The sequence below is a fragment of the Anabrus simplex genome, chromosome 3, assembly GCF_040414725.1.
Source record: "Anabrus simplex isolate iqAnaSimp1 chromosome 3, ASM4041472v1, whole genome shotgun sequence".
Taxonomy (NCBI): Eukaryota; Metazoa; Arthropoda; class Insecta; order Orthoptera; family Tettigoniidae; genus Anabrus; species Anabrus simplex.
The window spans coordinates 396,890,320-396,910,933 of NC_090267.1; the positions used below are offsets into that span (position 1 = coordinate 396,890,320).

A 20,614-nucleotide genomic window follows, 5' to 3' on the forward strand; every position below is an offset into this window, starting at 1 on the left:
GAATTGGAGCAAACTCAAGCATTTTAGATTACACATTCCACTCATGCGTAATGGTGGTTGCATATGCAGCAAGGTGCATCTTGCCTCGTTTCGAGTTCGTATACTGCACGCCTCTAGTATCCAGGTACGTGTACCTACAGTAGCCGTCAGGTTCTGTACTAAACCACTCATTCGTGTACCTACCAGTGCATACAATGCCAGAATGCGTATCCTTTATAATTATGTTATACTGCGTTAAAATATACCTCTGTAGAAATGAACACCCTAGTCGCTTGTTAATACGTATTTACGAAACAGAGAAGGCCCGTGGTTGGCTATTCGCATACTCAGCACAAACAACGTTCAACTCCGACACCTGTAGGCCTAACGACACGCTGCTCGCCGCACAATGCGGGGACAACGCTCTTGAGATCTCTCGAAATTTCTCGCGAGAAATTTAGCCTGTGCTAGTCTCGAGAAATCCCGAGAAATCTCGAGACCTAGTCTCAGACTGCCCATCACTATTGAAAAGCACTGACATACGCCATGAAAGTGGGGAATGAATGAATGAAGACAGCTATATCTAAAGTAGATCATTTCTGAATGTCAATTTGATAGTTACTTTTGATTTTTCAGTTTCCTATTAAAAAACCTTTTAAAAAAAAGACTAGTGTCATTTAGTTCTTCTTCTGGGTTGAACTGTGTTAATTTCTGTAATTCCGTACAGTTTATAGTAGGCTGTTTGTTAAAGGTAGATAGATATATGCCGTCATGCACTTTTTTGAAGAACTTTTTATGCTGAACAATTCTTATCCTGATAGTATATCTATATACGGTATTTAACGTTTTAGCCAACGTAAGCTAAAAAGTCGCATGGACGGCCGTTTTTCTTTCGGCTTGCTTCACCTAAACATTACTACTCTGCTTCCTTTGGTCGTACATGAATGTTTCTATACATAAACCTTTCTGGAGAAATAATTTATAGAATTGTGAAAATTGCATCAAAAGCCATCAACTGGTTCTCGAGATTAGCCGTCGCAGACATAATCAAGGACTTTATTTTATACTGTGTAGGGATGAAGTAACGATCATTTTACTTCTTAAAATCAATAATGTTTTCAAATTGATGTATGCAATTTAATCTATATATGTATAAAATAACTTGTCCTGACTGACTGACTGATTCATCATCGCCGAGCCAAAACTACTGGACATAAAGAAATGAAATTTTGTGGATACATTCATATTAAGATGTAGGTGCTCGCTAAGAGAGGATTTTTGGATATTCCGTCGCTAAGGGGGTGAAAAGGGGGTTGAAATTTTAAAATGAGTGTATCTGTATCTCAAAACTTTAAAAGTTTACAGATGTAAAAATTGGTATTTAGGATCATCTTTAAAAATAAGGAAACATGTATTTTTTTGTTTTCAGAAAATTCCAATAGGAGGGGTGAAAATCGGTGAAAAGGGGGTTGAATGCCTTTAATCAGGATACCGGTACTTATATCTCAGAAACTGAAGATATTACAGACCTAAAAATTGGTACACTTGATCTCTTGTCTACAAATAAAAAGGAAGAAGACTTTGGTTATTAATGGAACTTGATTACATTTTCATTCAAAGAAAACAGAAATTAAATAAGATGTAGCCTTAGAAAGAAGAAAATTTACACAAACACAACTACAGTAAAACAAACTTTGATGTTATTTCATCTTTGAACAATTAACAATGTACTTTCTTTCTAAACAAAAAGAACATACATACATGTAATAAAACTCTAGCAAAAATATCTTTACTTCAATACAACTTGTTCCTCATTCATACAAAATGATTAAAATTATATACAAATACGCAACTTCAATTCATAACTATTGCTACAAGTAACTTTTAACTTGTACGTCACGAGGTAAACGACAGGTTTTAGAAAACTATCATGAACTACGAGCATCATTAACACTTGCAGGAACTTTCACTTCTAAACCATCCAGGTCCTTAGTCATTGTAATCTGACATCCTAATCTTGACCTGAAACATAGAAACAAACTCCATTTCAATAATTGTTATGAATTTACAAATTAGGTAGGGACGATACTATAGACTTTGAAAGTTTCTTAGGATACACAATATAAATATATATAAACTCGTGTCCTCAACCCGAGGTGGTCCAGTTCTTTTCAGGCACACCCCCATTGGAGGTGAGCTAGATGTACCATTTCAACGACATACCAGCCCTCCTGCCAGTTTTTAAATGGAGTTAAATGTTGTCAAAAGGACTGAATATAGTACTATTTTTATCCAACCGGGACCAAGGAATTTAAGGCTTTTATGAACACAGTACCCTGGAGTCATTCATGAGTATGACATATGGCACCTTGCAAAAAGCTTAGGTAGAAAGGTGAAAGCACTAGTAACGAAGGCAGCTGCAATATTAGAATGGAAACACAGTATTATTATTTATCCTAGGTGGTCGCTTATTACCAGGGCCCAGATTTTTTGAAAATGCATATGCACATGCATATTTTGTGGGTTTATGGAATTTAGTGCATATTCTAAACATAACAGCACATTTCAGTATATACATTTGAAATTAAGTATAATTTAAAACATATCAACAAAATTGGTTTTGCCTGAGTGTTGGACATTTCTTGTAAGCAACTTTTTGAATAACAGATATTGAGATAACAGTATTTTATACAAGCACGTTGACTGGCTATTTCCAGAAAGGGATGAGGTGGGACATTCCTTTCACCATCTCGGCAGCCTTGGGTTAGTTTTGTGAGGAGTTTCTTCAGTTGTGTTACTTTATTCTTAGTCTGCACATTCTTTACTCAAAATGTCTAAAGAGAAGAGCAGCAACAAGTATTTATTAAAACAGTGGGTGTCAAGTAATAGAGGGGCTGCCTGGCCAAGGCAGTAAAGGTGTACTCAGTTCACCTGGAAGGAAGTGGGTTGGATTCCCCACCAGGAAGTAGAAAAATGTAAGAAATGAGATTTCCACTTCCGGAGGTGCACATGGCCTAGAGGTGCACTCAGTCTACACCAAAAATCAATATCAGATTAATTCCTGGGGGCAAGGGAAGTTGGACATAGAGCTAACCCCTCTAACCCACCAAGTGCCGAGGTGAGGTTAGTGGAAACCTTTACCGTCGACCCCTCCCAGGGCCTTCATGGCCTGTATGGAGAAGACTTTGCTTTTTTGTGTCAGGTAATAGTGATTATTCAACAGATGGTGTTGTCTACTGCCAAATATGCTCAAAGGAAGTGAAATGTTAAGAGATTTCAACTTGAACAACATGGAAAAAATGACTGCACATATTATGGCAAAGGAGAGTAAGAAGAAGAAGAATACACTGCCACTACTTCTTACGTACGTCAAACCGAAGCCTTCACTTAATACATTTTCAGCCAATCTTTGTAAGGCTTTAGTATGCAGCAGTATTCCATGGAAGAAATTAAACAATCCAGTTCTACAATCATTCCTGAAGAAATATTGTGTAAACCAAAATATCTCCAATGAATCAACTCAGAAAAAATTGTCTACCTCCTCTGTATGAATTTACCGTGGACTCAATTTGTTATGACATTGGAGGACACTGTATCTGGATTAACCTTAGTTGAGTTAATGCCAATATGAGATAAAAATGATATTTATAAGCTGCAACTGGATATCGGTGGACGAAACAACTGATAAATGTGACCAATACATAGTGAATTTCATGATGGTAAGCTACATCTAGACAAATCTGGCAAATCTTATCCTCTTGCATCCAAAGTGGTGGAGGAAACTAACAATAGTATAATAGCACGATTTGTAAATAACAGTAGTATAATAGCAAGATCTGTAAATGATTCTCTGTAACTACGGTGGCCAACTGAAATTGAAAATAACTGTTGCAAGATGTTTGCAATGGTCACAGATGCAGCTGCTTATATGTTGAAGGCAGCAAAAGCCCTACAAATATTTTATCAGAAAGCAACTTCTTCAATGAATTCCATTCCAGGTGAAATTGGAAAGAAAATTAAATGCAAGTTAGAGAAGGTGATAAACTCAAACCCAGGACTAAAGAAGATTCAACTGAGTGGAATTAGGGTCTCTTTGCCAGATGAATGTTTGGAACCTTTGGTGCCAGTGTACAAATTTCGTTCCATCACCTCAGTTGATGTAGAAAGGTTATTCTCGGCCTATAAGTTAAACTTACCACAATTTCTCGCGTAATTAACACACTATTTTTTTCTTTTTTTTTTTACAAAAAATAGAGGTGAAAACTTTGGATGTGTAAATTATTCAAGGAATTCAGATATTTAAAAATTATTTACAATTCACTTACATTCAAACGGTATATTAAATATAATATAAACACAATCGGTTCAACTAATTTGCAGTTATTGTCATTTGGCGTTAAATTCCGGTGTGAGATTTTTTCTGGAAAGTCAAACAGGGTAGACCTACATCAGGTTAGCTGGACATGTGCATTTGAAGTACCAACACCAGAAAATATTCTTCCCGTTACGAGCAGACAATACGACCTGAAGTGAAATAAACATGAACTAATAAAAGTATAGAGCCTCCGTGGCACAGACGGCAGCACGTTGGCCTCTCACCGCTGGACATCGTGGTTCAAATCCTGGTCACTCCATGTGAGATTTGTGCTGGACAAAGCAGAGGCGGGACAGGTTTTGTCCGGGCCCGTGATGTAGGGGGCAACGCGTCCACCTGTCACCCAGCGGCCCCAGGTTCGATTCCCGGCCGGGCCAGGGGTTTTCAATTGTAATGATTAATGTCCCTGGCCTGGGGACTGTGTGTTTGTGATGTTCTTAATCTTCCTTTCCTCACACACAACATTCCACACTACCGCCATTCCAATTACACGCAGGTTCATACAACATAGAGCCACTAGGGGCAAAAGATCAAAGATCCACATGGGTTGATGCCCCAAACAAATAATTTTTTTTTTTAAAAAGGTCATAATAATGACATCCGGCAAAAAAAAAAAAACCTGTATAACACGAGAAGGCCCGGGCATCGAAGGACGACTCCTGCTAGATTTCCCGAAACTATTCATATCCAATCTTATACGAGTGACATGTCCATCTACCCTTTTTCTTGGATACGAATGTGGATCCCTCGCAGAAATTTGACTTTAGGTTTTGTTTTTTGTTTTAGAACAACGAAAGATGTAAGCTTTCTGCCGTCTGCTTTTACAGCAAGCACTGCAATACATAGTTGTTTTTCGCTTCTGGTAGCACGTACGATAACACATCATGTCCCTTATAGATTGTTCGACTTTGTGACATATGGTACGGTAACTGATTGGCACCTGACCTGCGGTTCTTATTTGGAAGATCAAATATTCCTTCACTTTACATTTCTCAATCACAAAGCAATGAAAATCAATTGCTTTTTTGTTGAAATCATTCAACATTTTTTAGGATAATGTTGTACTTCATCAAAGAGAAAGTCCATTTCTATTCAAAAAATTATTCATCCAGCCGCGGCTAACCTTCAAATCTGAGATACTGATTCCATGTGCACCGGCTATTTCTTGTTCTTTAAAATACAGCATTTCGTGAGAAACGGCATATCAAACGTTGCATAATGAAATCATATTTAAGCAGATCCTCCTCAACTTGCGGAAACTTGCTGCTTTTTGGTCCGCGAAATGCTTTGCGAGACTTGTTGGGCGCTTCAAGTGCACTTCTCTGTTACCGCGGTAGCGCACATTGTATTCGGACACTGAATACTTGGCGGCCACTGTCTTATTCCCGTATGTTTCGGTGTAACTGATCATCGCAAGTTTATATGATGCAGTTTTACTCGAATACTTGCCCACTGTGGACTAACAAACAATTTTGAGATCAAAGGAAACGCATGTCTTGTACCCGAAACACTTTTAAAATAGGTTTGTACCAGATTGGAATAGAGCGTCACCAGTCACTTCTGGGCTGATTCTCTCACTGAACTAGTGCAGTGGTATTGCCTACCGGCTGATAACAGCACGTTGCCCAGTATTTGGAATACCCAGTTTTGCAATAGGAAGACTGCTACTTGAATAGCTGACATCTTTATTTTGAATTGCACCCGGAGCTGCATGATGGATGATGGTCCACTTTGGACCCAAAAATATTGGGATGCGTAAATTATGCAAGGGCGTTAATTATGCAAGAAAATACGGTATTTTTACAGACCATAGATGTAATCTGCCTCCAGAAAACATTGAAATGCTTGCAGTTGTCTATTGTGATGCATCATTCTGCAGTGAATGATACATGTATAAAGTGAGTGAATAAAATAGGTTTATTCTTAAGCACTTATTGTTTCATTTTAATGCATATTTTCTAAACTAGTGCATATTTTAATCATTTTTAGTGCATAAAGTCTGTTCTGAACTATATTTGTGACACACATTCATAGTTAGGAAACGCTGGTTTCACAAATGTGAGCATGAAGAAATAATCGAAAAACAAAATGGCTCAATAAGAAATCTCCACACTATGGCATCAGAGCCAGCGTTTTCAAACATATGTTATACAAGACTTGAAAAATATAAAACATTACTGCCCTACCGGCTCCCTTGAATCTTACCATGACATCAGACTGAAATACATACAAAGAGATCCAGTTTCTTGTTTCACGTAATGGTAAATGGATCTATGTTAGCAATTGTGGATCACAACAATGTAAAACATCGTCAAACAGGTAAAACCTTAAAATATGCTATTCCCTTTCTCTCTCTCTCTCTTTCTCTCTAGTCATCAACTGTGAGGTTGGTTGGCATCAGTTCTCCATTCTTCATGTTTCTCTGCTTTCCTTTTTAGTTAGTAGTAGGAATCACATCTCATGTCATCTAATATTTGTGTCATGTAATCTAATCTTGGTGTCTTCTATTATAATTTTTTCTCTCTATGGAACCCTCAATTTTTTCTTCAATAACCCCATCATGTCCAAGTATGAAGGTCAATCAAATATAAACAGGATTTCTGTTCTTGAACATCAATAGTTGGTAGGACTGGCCCCACGCTTCTGCTATGCTTAGGTGGGACCGTTAGGAGTGGGGAGAGCATGCTGTTAGATATTTCCCGCAGTTTCATCAGCAACGCTCATGAAGTCAGAGCAATAGGTGCACCCCTCCACTGTGCAACGCATAATTATAAAATTTGTTGCTCGTGAAGGAGTTACAGCGGCGGAAATTTTCCAGAGATTGACTGCACAGTTCGGTGATCAAGGACGCGTGTGTTTGCCTGGCATAAAAAGTTCAGGGAAGGCCGAGAATATGTGGAAAATCAGCAACTCGATCGCCGTCCTCAGACCAGCATTACAGACAAAAACATTTGTGCGGTTAAGGACATTATCGATGACGATTAACGGACGACAGTATCAGAAAATGCAGAACAAGTTGGAATCAGTTATAGGAGCTGTCAAGCAATCATCACAAATGCCTACAGTTCCATAAAGTGTGTTCCAGATGGGTCCCTCTCCTCTTGACCGAAAATCTGAAGCTGAGATGTTTGGAGTTCGGTCAGAGGCTTACAACAAGGTTTGCGGAAGGCGATGCATTTTAGAGTCGGATCGTCACCCATGACGAAACATGGGTCCACCAATACACTCCCGAATCCAAACAAGCCAGTAAGGAGTGGCGGAGGAAAGGGGAGGCAGCACCAGTGAAAGCCAAGTCTCCACTGTCAGCTGGCAAGGTCCTTGCAACTGTTTTCTTCGATCGGCGAGGCATTTTGCTGATTGATTTTTTGCATAAGCGACGCACAATCAATGCTGCTTACTACTGCGAGCTGTTGAACAAGGCAAGGGTTGCGTATCATCACAAAAGACGAGACCAACCGATTCGACAGGTCATCCTCCTTCACGACAATGCGCAGTCCCATACTGCAGCTTTAACTGTCTCCAAGCTACAGGAAATCCACTGGACTACACTTGATCATCCTCCTTACAGACTGGACTTATCGCCCTGAGATTTTCATTTGTTCGGACAGCTTAAAGAAGCTCTAGGAGGACAATGATTTGAAGATGATAAGAGTGTGGAAGACTTCGTGTGCAACTGGCTGATGACAAGACCCTGTTCATTTTATGATGAGGGCATCAAAAAGCTGCCCATACACTGGGACAAATGCATTTCCAAAGCAGCAAACTATGTGGAAAAATAAATTGTATTTGCCTTGTGTTTTTCAATAAATTAATTAAAATAAAAAATAAAATCCCATTTATATTTGATCTCCCCCTTGTATATGGCCTATCAGATGATGTCATAAAACATCATCTCTGTCCTGTTCTTCTAAACACCTCTTTATTAGTGACCATTTCTCTCCAACTAATTTTCAGTAATCTCCTCTAGCACCAAGCTTCAAATGCAAGTAGTCTCTTAAAAGCATTCTTAGCTTGAGCAATCCTATGCAATCTCTCATGACAACTTTTTCCATCACTTGGTGATTTTACTTCCTGTAATATTTTGTTTCCCAATTTTACCTCTGTACGTTTTATTTTTCGCCTACTGCATACCGTCAACCAGGGTGAGATTGTTCCACTTGGAAAGTTTTAAATATATTTTTTCTCTTTGCAGTCGGTGGAGGAAATTTGGATTGTGTGGCCTCTCATGTTTTTATGGATATATGTTGGCCACACTGAAACAACTGTTTGAGTTTCAGGAGAATTCCCAATGGGGCAGCACTAGTTTGTTTTGGCTTTATATTTTATTGGTGGGAACAACATCTGATAACTTTCAGACTCATGTGTGATTGGCAAGAAACGTGGCAAAAATTTGGTACGTATACATCTAGTGCTGAATATTATGCTGAACAAGAAGCAGCCAATATTTTAAAGAATAAATGTATATATTCTGCAATAATTAACAAATTAGTTAAGAAGACAATTTTGAGGTTAAAAAGGGGTGACTTTGGTCCTGGAACAATGTCACCCCATTTTAGGTTAACTAGTTAAGGAAAGAAATTTGATACACTGGAGTTGATGAATTGAATCAAATGATGTTAATTGACTTTCTCAAACGAAGTTCCTAAAATAGAATGAACGTTTTCCTACCAGGGTGAGACTGTTCCATTATCTGTGTTTATTTATGTGTCAATTATGTTGCAAAAAATTACTGGTAGTTGAATGATTGAAATCTTGATCCTCTTCATCACTGAAGGTCTCGCTCAAACGGTCAGATCCCAGTTCCATTTCTATGGATTCATTTGAATCATCACTTGTATTCAGATCTACTGCTTGTTTGGGACGTCCAGGTATTCTCTTTAGCTTTTCTTTTTCTGACTTAGTTCTCATATCTTCAAATGTAATACTCTGCCCAGCAGGCACTCTTAGTTTTTTCTTTCTTTGCTTACCAGTGTTGACTCCTTCAATGTCTTTACGTTCTCCAGTAGGTGTTTTAGAAAAGCATCCCCTATGGTATTCATATCAACCTCTTTGAGCCTTTGAAATCTATCCAAAAGTTCTTGTTTGTTCAGTGGATAGATACTGCATTTCCTGAAGCCTGAAATCAAATTTTGCTTCTCACTGGAAGAGATTGCTTCAATTAACTCCTTTAGAAGAGAAGGAAAAATATCTTTCGGATACCGGATACTCTGCTACCACTCTTGGTTTCTCTCCATTTTGAGAGAATTCTTCGCCATGCCATTTTCACTGGTTTAAATACTGCAACATCTAATGGCCGTGTTAAATTAGTAGAATTGGGTGGCAGGCATATGAAGCGAATATTAAGATCTACACAAGCTTTCAGAACTGGGAAGCAAGATTATCACCAATTATTACTTTTGGACCATCCAGTCATTTCAACTTTGGCAACATCAGGTTCATAAACCAGTCCTTGAATGTGGAATTGTCGAACCAGCCACTGCTCGTTCTGTTGTAGTGGCAATGTTTGGGCCCATTCAGTGTCCGCAAGTATCCCACATATGCTCTCCCTTATATACAACATAGGGAAGCATCAGTTCACCACTAGCACTGCCTGCAAACATCACTTATATATATGTTTTTGTTGTATTACAGACCTGCTCTAAATACTTAGTCCCTCTGCAACAAATTACTTAGACCCGGATCATCTCGCAGGTTCGTTTTATCGTAGTTCCAGATGTGTGTTGGTGGAATATTTTTGATCTCTTTCGCCAAATTATCATGGTATTCCTCATCATTTCTTTGCTGACAGCAGCTCTTAATCTTTTTATGTTTGAAGAAAAAAGCAAGCTGTTATAATGGGATGACATTCTAAAAATAATTTTACCCAATCAGGCCTTGGCATATATTTTTTATTTGCAGAAAACTTGCCAGTCTTGACTAAGTAATTCTTGATGGAGAATCGTAAGTCTATTTCAGTAAAAGGAAATCCAAATTCTGCAAGTTTCAACACATGGCTTTTGAAACCCTCCTCTTCCTGCAAAGTGAACATTGTTGGCCCTCCAATAACTGAGCTGCGCACACCTTTCAACTTGTTTATTATTGAACTGCGGGTAATACCATACTGTTCTGCATCTTCACGTTGAGAGAGGCGCTTACATCTGATGTCTTCTAGGTATTTGCTTAATGTTTCAGCTGAATATCTAATATAGGGAAGAGATCCAACCACACGTTTGTACTTTCTAGGCATGATGAGCTGAAAGTACCAAATTTTTGCCACTTTTCTTGCCAATCACACATGTGAAAAGTTATCAGATGTTGTTCCCACAGGCTTTGATGAATCTAATTTCCTTATGAGAGACCAGGCATTACTGCTAGAGTGGGTGAAATCTAGGGATTCTATTGTTCATGCCATATCTTCATCCAGGGATTGGAGGAGACCTGCTGCATTATCAGAAGTACAATATTCTTCATATTCCATTAGTAGCTCTTCACTCTCTGTACTCTAGCCAGGGATGTACTCTTTACAGTATTCTCTAGGGATGCAACGTTTGGCTGCGCCTTTCATAACCCCAATCAAGAAGTTAGTAAAATAACCACCTAATCGATACTTTATTATTGCCTCAGGCAAAATTGAATATAAATGAGCACTTACAGGACATGTTTCGACCACTTAGTGGTCCTCTTCAGCTGTATAAAGAAAGACATACATACAACATACATAATCATTATAGACTGTTATGCCTTTCAGCGTTCAGTCTGCAAGCCTCAGTGAATTTACTAAACGTTGCCACAATCCTCAATTTGCAACTAGTGTTTTGGCCTCATTTAGTTCTATACCTCTTATCTTTAAATCGTTAGAAACCGAGTCTAACCATCATCGTCTTGGTCTACCGCTACTTCTCTTACCCTCCATAGCAGAGTCCATTATTCTCCTAGGTAACCTAACCTCCTCCATTCGCCTCACATGACCCCACCACCGAAGCCGGTTTATGCGTACAGCTTCATCCATCGAGTTCATTCCTAAATTAGCCTTTATCTATTCATTCCGAGTACCCTCCTGCCATTGTTCCCACATGTTTGTACCAGCAATCATTCTTGCTACTTTCATGTCTGTTACTTCTAACTTATGAATAAGATATTCCGAGTCCACCCCAGCTTTCGCTCCCGTAAAGCAAAGTTGGTCCGAAAACAGACCGATGTAAAGATAGTTTTGTCTGGGAGCTCACTTCCTTCTTACAGAATACTGTTGACTGCAACTGCGAGCTCACTGCATTAGCTTTACGACACCTTGATTCAATCTCACTTACTACATTACCATCCTGGGAGAACACACAACCTAAATACTTGAAATTATCGACCTGTTCTAGCTTTGTATCACCAATCTGACATTCAATTCTGTTGAATTTCTTACCTACTGCCATCAATTTAGTCTTCGAGAGGCTAATTTTCATACCATACTCATTGCACCTATTTTCAAGTTCCAAGATATTACACTGCAGGCTTTCGGCACAATCTGCCATTAAGACCAAGTCGTCAGCATAGGCCAGACTGCTTACTACATTTCCACCTAACTGAATCCCTCCCTGCCATTTTATACCTTTCAGCAGATGATCCATGTAAACTACGAACAGCAAAGGTGAAAGATTACAGCCTTGTCTAACCCCTGTAAGTACCCTGAACCAAGAACTCATTCTAACATCAATTCTCACTGAAGCCCAATTGTCAACATAAATGCCTTTGATTGCTTTTAATAATCTACCTTTAATTCCATAGTCTCCCAGTATGGCGAACATCTTTTCCCTCGGTACCCTGTCATATGCTTTCTCTAGATCTACGAAACATAAACACAACTGCCTATTCCTCTCGTAGCATTTTTCAATTACCTGGCGCATACTGAAAATCCGATCCTGACAGCCTCTCTGTGGTCTGAAACCACACTCGTTTTCATCCAACTTCCTCTCAACGACTGATCGCACCCTCCCTTCCAAGATGCCAGTGAATACTTTGGCTGGTATACTAATCAGTGAGATCAGCGTCCACTTCTCGTAGAAGAAAAAGTAAAGTTTATACGAGAAGTGAACGCTGATCAACACAAAACAAAAACTGAAATTGCTTCAGACTTAGGGATTGCGTATACCACGCTGTGTACTGTCATCAGTAAAAGAAACGCTCGTTTTAATGAGTTCTTAAAACTGGGTTAAAGTTCAGCAAAGCGCAGCCGTCAACAGGAAGGAAGGTACGTAGATTTGGAGAAAGCACTTTTCACATGGTTCCAGCAAAAGCGGGCTGCAGCTCTACCAATTAGTGGCATTAGATTTAGCTAAAATGATTAGTATCACTGCTGATTTCAAGGCTTCATCAGGATGGTTGCAAGGATTTAAAAATCGTCATGGAATCACAGGGAGAACAATATGCAGTGACTCAAAAGCTGTGGACGACATCACGGTGCAACACTGGAAAGAAGAGGTTCTGCTGAGTATCGTAAGAGATTATCAGCCTCCAAACATCTACAATTGTGATGAGACCGGCCAATTCTACAATCTCCTTCTTAATAAAACATTAGCTGAAAAAGGTGACTCATGCCATGGAGGGAATAAATGTAAAATTCGTGTAACAGCACTTCTCGCCACCAATGCAGATGGACATGACAAACTTCCTCCACTTGTGATAGGAAAATTGAAGCATCCGAGGTGTTTTAAGGGTGCAAAAACAAAACCTATGGTTATGAATCCAACAAAAATTCTTGGATGACTATGCTTCTAATGGAACAGTGGTTGAAAAACTAGACAAAATGAAAAATAAACAAAGAAGGTCCTTCTTCTTATGGATGGATGTGCAGCACATCCACCTCAAATCATTCTGGAGAATGCCTGAGTGGAATTTTCCCCTCCTAACTGTACCAGTGTTCTACAACCGCTTGATTTGGGCATCATTGCAATTTTCAAAGTGCATTATAGAAAAACGCTGGTTCAACATTTTGAATAACACTGAGTGATGCACGAACTGAACCTCTCTATTAATTTGTTACAAGCCATGGACTTTATTTCGGATGCCTAGAAGCAGGTGTCATCCTCCACAATCAGCAACTGTTTCCATAAAGCTGGAGTCTAACTAGAAGGGGCTGCCTCTAATGATGATTATGGGGACGAAGGTTTGTCTGGCAAATGAGCTGACGCTACCGGAGAATGTAGAATTCAATACTTGTGCATTTCGACGATAAGCTGGCTGTATGTGGAGAACTACCGGATGAAGAGATTATTGCTGATGTATGCCAACAATGCGGTGGTGATGAACCAGCTATAAGCAATAGTGACAGTGATGGAGATGCAGATAACGACTTGAATCTTGAAACACCTGAACTGAGTGAAGTGTTAAGTGCAATCGATGTGTGTAGGCGTTACATCAGTGCGAATTGTAGTGAAAATGCATTGAATTCATTACTAAGTTTGCAAAAAGAGGTTTATAGTCTTAATGCAAGAAAAGTGAAACAAGCCAAACTACCTGATTTCTTTAAGGCTGGACCAAGTTCAAAATAATATTTTCTGTTTTAATGTATTTATTATTTGCAAGGATTTGCACATGTAGGTCTATTCCATTGCATTTTCAGTAAATATGTGATGTATTGTGTAAGTCCGATTTCTAAGTAATTCTGAGTTGCAAGTAGTTTTTCCTCTTCCCCTTGATATACGTATAAGTCAGGTTCAACTGTATTACAGCAGAAAATAACCACAACTCAAAAGAGGACACTAAATTATCAAATAAGCACCGGAAGGTAAAACAGGCAAAAAAGGCAAATAAAAAGGGGTCCTACCGTTCCCAAACATACGGAAATATGTTTATATCTATTTAACACTTTGATATAAACACCCAAATAAAGAAGGCATTTTGCCTAACTTCCCGGCTCTAGGAATAGGCGATCGTACAAGCATCCAAGAAGAAATTAAAATGTCAGCACGGTTATGTGTTATTTACAGGAGTTTTTCATCTGGTGTTAAAATATTGGGAATACTTTCAACATTTACGAATTCCAGGAATTTATATTTTTTAAAATTAAAAAAGATAAAAGATGTTCAAGGCATTAATTATATTAATGGTACTTCTGAAATATGTCATACTTTTATCCCGATTGAATCTTTGTTTTGGGTGTATCGTGTCTCATATTTACCAAATGAAATATCACTAATTTTACCCTCTTTCTTGACTTGTAATTACTTTGTTTTCTTCCTTTGATAATTTTTTTAAATTATTATTATTATTATTATTATTATTATTATTATTATTATTATTATTATTATTATTATTATTTTTCATATGTGGGTTTTCCTGTAGGTTATGTTTACCTTATCTTATGTGATGACCTTATTCCTTTGATTACTATCTTCGTTTCTTTTTATTGTACCTCAACGCTCTGCTCATTCTTTTGAATTTAATCTACGTTCAAGTATTATTAATTTCTCTTCTTGTTTCACTCTGTCAAAAGAAACTCTCGTTGGTACCATCGCCACGGCCCCCCCCACTAACTGGATTCAGGGATTGTCGCGCTGAGTTGTGGTGATTGGAAGATGGATGGTATGGTCATGACTTTCATGTTCCTTGAAGAATTTCTTTGCTCAATGTTGGAGGCAGATCTTCACAGGCTGATAAAGGTCAATGGAATTTGGCAGAAAGTTTGGCTTTGTTAAATATATATAAGTGGCTTTAATCCAGTTAGCATATTTACTTTAATGCAATGAGCCACGAAAACCTATGGTCATCAACTATCTAACTACTTGTGAAACAAAAAATAATTGGTTCAAAGGTCCAAGATGATTTAGAAGAGTTGAATATTACAAAGCAACAAATTGCAAATAGAGAAGAGAAAAGGATCCTGAAGAACAAACATATAAGACTTAAACTAAAAACTTTGCTACGAAAATAAGTCATATCTGATGAAGAAAGGAAAGCCAGTTTGGAAAGAATGAAGGGGTTTTGGGAGAGGAGGAAGATTATGAAAGCTAAATTCCCAGTTAATTCTTTGAAGGCTTAGATGTATAGGCCTATGTTGTGAATCAAGTGCTCCGATGTGGAAATAAATAAATAAATAATTAAATAAATAAATAAATAAATAAATAAATAAATAAATAAATAAATAAATAAATAAATAAATAAAACCAATTAAATGAATGAATGAATGAATGAATGAAGAAAACCTAAATAAATACTAATGAGAAATAAGAAAGATACACAAATGTATAATTCAGGGATACCTGGAAAGAAATTTAATTCCACACACTTACGTGTCTGTTAAATCATATGCTAAATCAAGCATATCAAGTTCTTCATCTGTAGGCTTCTCTGGTAAACGATCAAAATCTTCTTTCTTCAATATAAGATGACATGTTGAACATGTCAAAGTTCCTTCGCAGGCACCTGACAAGATAAAACAAAAATGAAGTCATTAGAAATATTTTTATAAGCTCATTCCTAAAACAAAATGGAGAAAAAATTATGGCTATGACAAGTTTATTTCCCAACTGACTAGAAGTAATAGTAACACATTAAGATGGGCATTTATTCAAGATATTTAGGGACAATCCCAGAATAGATCTTTACTGTATGCCATAGAGATCCTCATCCCTATTTTTCAGAATTGTGTTGCTACAGGACCTACTTTGGCAAGTAGGTTGGACAGAGTTTAATGAAACTTCATGGTGACTATTCTAATTTATTTCTCCTTGTATATGGATTTGATAGCACTTTCTAGCCCAGTCAGGAAAACAATGGCAAACTACCTCACTCCTCATCATGCCTAGTTCGCCTCATTTTGTCACTGCCATTGGTTGTTGCTGTTTCCCATAACTGCATAACCTTTGGTGGTGCTATTTGAGGATCCAACCAGGCTCTGGGCTGATGACCTAACAGAGAGATGATAAGTCACAAGGAGTGGGGTTGAGGGAGCAGCATGGTGATACATTCAAATTCGGACAAATAAATGCCTTACTTTTATCCACCATAAGAGCCGTCAAAAAGTCTTGCTCGAGCCATGTATACATTTCTCTATTTGTTAGCTCTTCTAAGAAAGATTGCAATATACAACATTATATCTATGACAACTGATTGCTTCTGAAAGGAAGATCATCCTATAATGCAACTTGCAAGAATGGTGCACCATATATCCAGATGTCATGAAGTGTGCATTAGACTAGGATTCTTGAATAACTAATGCAAATGTTCTGAAGTTCACTACCTTAGATTATTGTAAATTTGACCTCATAAAAAAAAAATTTAAATAGCTGAGGGTCTAATTCACCATCATAAATTTGCAACACAATCCAATTACAGAAATGTAGTCCAGCTATTGGATCATGCCGTATCAGTACATGCACACTTTTGTTTTTTATAGTTTTAGCTTTAACACCGACCTTACGCGAATAATCCCTGCACCCTAATTTTAGGAAGGAATATTTTGAAGAAAAAAAGAAAAGAAAAAGAAATGAACTAAAATTCCTTCCATCGAAAGAGTAACGTAGGCATAAACAAACATTTCATATCACTCCTCGAGTTCCACGTGGTATTTATGCAAATATGAACATGATGGATACAGCTACTTTGCTTGAACATATCTGAGATAATAAAAATGCATTATCACTGCTATAAAATACATTTGCCATGAAAATTAGTAAATAGGCCTTCTTACGTGACATATTTAATTAATCTGGACTTGCAATAGGCTCGATTCGCTGTAGATTGGAAGATTCTTTGTCTTTTGTATCACTAGAGTTCTCTCCTAAATTACTTACAAATTCGTCACACTCCACGTTTAAAACACTTCTCACATGCGGTCTCTTTTTACTCGGATAGTAACACGACCAGAGGTATATAATTCTTTTCGTGCAATGTAAACACATGAAACAGACACACCTGCGAACTTGTTTGTTAGTTTTGCGACACAGTAAAACCTCGTTAATTGGAAGTCATAGGGACGCAAACATGTAATTTAGAATTAACCGCCAACTTGTAATTCAGAAATGCCAACCCTTGCCGCGTCACAAAATATTCTAAGACCCGTTACTGCAAGCAATTAACATTGATTCACAGTTTAAACCTGTCAAATGCCATGGAAAAAGCTATTTCCGAAATGTTTCCAACAAGGTGTATTTACAGTCTTCAAATAATGCAATCTGATAACTAGCTATAGAAAACACAACCTCACACAACGAAAGAAAAAATGATTCAAATACAAGGAGAAATCTATGCTAGCTCCCCTGTGCAAGTGCTTTAATCATTGTATTACTGTACTGTACGCATTTTAGATGCCTTGTACTTGCACGGAAAGTACTCGATGCCCTTAAAACATCGTGGCTTATCGAACATTCCTACGACAAGGGAAGGAAGTCTCTCGCTTCCGTCTGCATTGCAACACAGGAATGCGACTCTATCCTTGTACGATTTCCCGCCAAGGCAATTCTCCCGTAATTCAGAAATGCCAAGCCTAGCCGCGTCACAAAATATTCTAAGACCCATTAATGCATGCAATCACCTTGATTTACACTTTAAACCTTTCAAATGCCATGGAAAAAGACTAGACCTATTTCCAAAATATATCCAACAAGGTAAATTTACATTATTCAAATAAAGCACTTGGATAAATCGCTGGCAAACAACCTCATGCAATGAGAGAGAGAGAAAAAAACAATATTCCAAGACGAGGTCAAATTATGTTGGCTCACCTGTGCAAGTGCCTTATTTTTTGGATTACTGTAATGTCTGCATTTTTTTAGATGCCTTGTAGTTATAAATGCGTGGCGTATTAAACTTTCCTATGACGAGGAGAGGAATTCTTTTGCTTCCGTCTGCATTCCGAAACAGTACAGTGACCCCATCTCCTTTAAAACCATAAGTCCGCTGATCTCAACATTAAAAAAATGCAGTTTCATTGGCATTGACAATATTGTTCGGTGCGTACGAATTGATTATAATTATGAGCCACGCTTTTTAGCCAACTGTCGGCATCGCCAGTGTTTGCGGATTCTGCTTCTCCGCATACTGCCTGCTACGTGATGTGGTGTTTCTTAAAACGCCGAATACAAACGAATTAAGATTTCACTCAAAATTTAGCAACTACGAAACACACTGTACACACACCGAAACGAGTGAAAGTGCGGAAAGCTACCCCTGCAGTTCAGGAAGACGCGATCTATCGTGACGGCGAGAAAATTCAAATTTAAATTACTTTGTAAAATAATAATAATGTTATTTGTTTTACGTCCCACTAACTACTCTTTTACGGATTTTGGAGACACCGAGGTGCCGGAATTTAGTCCCGCAAGAGTTCTTTTACGTGCCAGTAAATCTACCAACACAAGGCTGACGTATTTGAGCACGTTCAAATACCACCAGACTGAGCCAGGATCAAACCTGCCAAGTTGGGGTCAGAAGGCCAGCGCCTTAACCGTCTGAGCCACTCAGCCCGGCACTCTGTAAAATACTTTTTTAAAAATGCAAAGGCAGTTTTGAATTATAAGTCTGAATTGTTTTCCGTTTAAATATGACCTATGGGGCAGTTTTCTTCCATCTGCGGTTATACAAAGCATAACTATACACCCAACATCAAAAACTACATGAACCAGGAGTGTATTGCCAACCTTGACGCAAATAAAACCCGCACCCCAATTTCGTGCCTCAAATTTTTTTAAAAAATAAGGGGAGATTATTTGCGTAAATACGGTAATTTTGTGGTGATACAAACACTTACTCAAGCCTACTGAGCAATGTGATAGATCCAAGGTGAATTTTTGGAGTTTGCACGATTTCACCCAACTTCTCCTCGGTGTGAATTTGACAACTTAAAATGTTCTACAGGATGGGCCATAAGTTATGTTAAACCCCTCTTTATTTTATTTTATAAGTATACCAAAAATTAACATCTGACTTATGCCAAGGTGAATTCAACATCATGTGTCTTAATATGTTTTTTTTTTTTTTTAAGTAAGGGCCGTTTGAAAATTACACAACGAAAGACGTTTTCAAACACCACATTTATTTGCAGATTCTACATGCTTTACTCTATTTTTCAACATAGCCGCTAAGTTTGTTTAAACACTTATCATACCTTACAACTAAGTTTTGAATACCCTCTTCATAGAAACTTGCTGTCTGCTCTGATAACCGAGAGTTCTTGATCTTGCTCTGGGACAGAGGAGTCTGTTTATCCTTCACCTTTACAGGCAAATGTATATGTCTCCATTCCATACTCTGTTGCTTCGATTTGGGCGTGATACGCGAAACCCATGTTTCGTCTCCTGTTACGATCTGACTCAACATGTCGTCACCTTCTTCGGCATAACGAGTCAAAAATGTCACCGAACACTAAATCTTTTGGTTTTTATGGTCCTCCGATCTGATTTTTGATATGCTCTATTGGTGGAAAAGAATCTAATTCCCTCCATGGGAACTTAGAATTTCCATTAGGAGTTTAGGGACCCAACGGGTGCACAGTTTCCCAAAGTTTAGGTTTTCAGAAACAATTTTGTAAAGCACTGACACAGACACGTCAGGAAAAGCGTTTGAAAGAGCTGTTACTGTGAAGTGTCTGTTTTCATGAAGCTTTGCTTCAACTGAAGCCACCAAACCGATCAGAGATGGGCGACCGGAGCAGGCCTCATCATGGACGTTGTCACAGCCATCTTTAAGGTCTTATACGCACTTTGCCTTCAGTCATAGTATTAACACCATACACTTCGCAAATCTGTTGGTGAATGTCTGCAGCAGACAGGTTCCTTGCTGACAAAAACGGTATCACTGACAAAATCTCGCATGGGACGGGTGAGTTGATAATCTTAAGCATTTGAGAAAGCACAGAACAGTACCGTAAAGGTTAGCAACAGAGCTGCAACTGAGCACCATTGTTCCCAAGGCATGCAGGCACACAAAGCAAGTGCTTGTTGCGCCGCAAACGCGAACTACCAGTGTCTACAACAAAACGGCCCTTACTTTAAAAACATGCCTCATACCAGTGTGAGCACCACCATTACTGTAACAGAACTGAATACGACACCATGTTCAACAAGAGGTTTTGTAGAAAAATCTTCTGTGATAGATCCAAATGCTGTCTGCAGTTCGTCTTATGTTCTGTAGCTAGTTGCTCGACTTTTAACATCAATGTGTTTCTTGGCTGGGGGGTCTGTCTGGAACTGGCATAATCAATTTCCCGACACCATCGTAACCATGGCAACCAGTGTTCAGCAGAGTCATCTTCTCATCGTGCACTTCCTTCCTGTAACTAACAGCTTGAGAAAATCT

At 38.3% G+C, this 20,614-nt stretch overlaps 1 protein-coding gene across 1 annotated transcript in view; it reads right to left on the reverse strand.

Moving 5' to 3' along the window:
• Positions 1-1,657: 1,657 nt before the first annotated feature.
• The window catches only part of Fdx2 (Ferredoxin 2), a 29,895-nt gene continuing 10,938 nt past the window's right edge, over positions 1,658-20,614 (reverse strand). Inside the window, exons 3-4 of the mRNA XM_067143351.2 lie at positions 15,610-15,742; positions 1,658-2,001 (exon numbers count right to left, since the gene is read on the reverse strand). Of these exons, the coding sequence (XP_066999452.2) occupies positions 1,908-2,001; positions 15,610-15,742 (227 nt within the window). The 3' untranslated portion in view covers positions 1,658-1,907. The remainder of the gene's footprint in view (positions 2,002-15,609; positions 15,743-20,614) is intronic.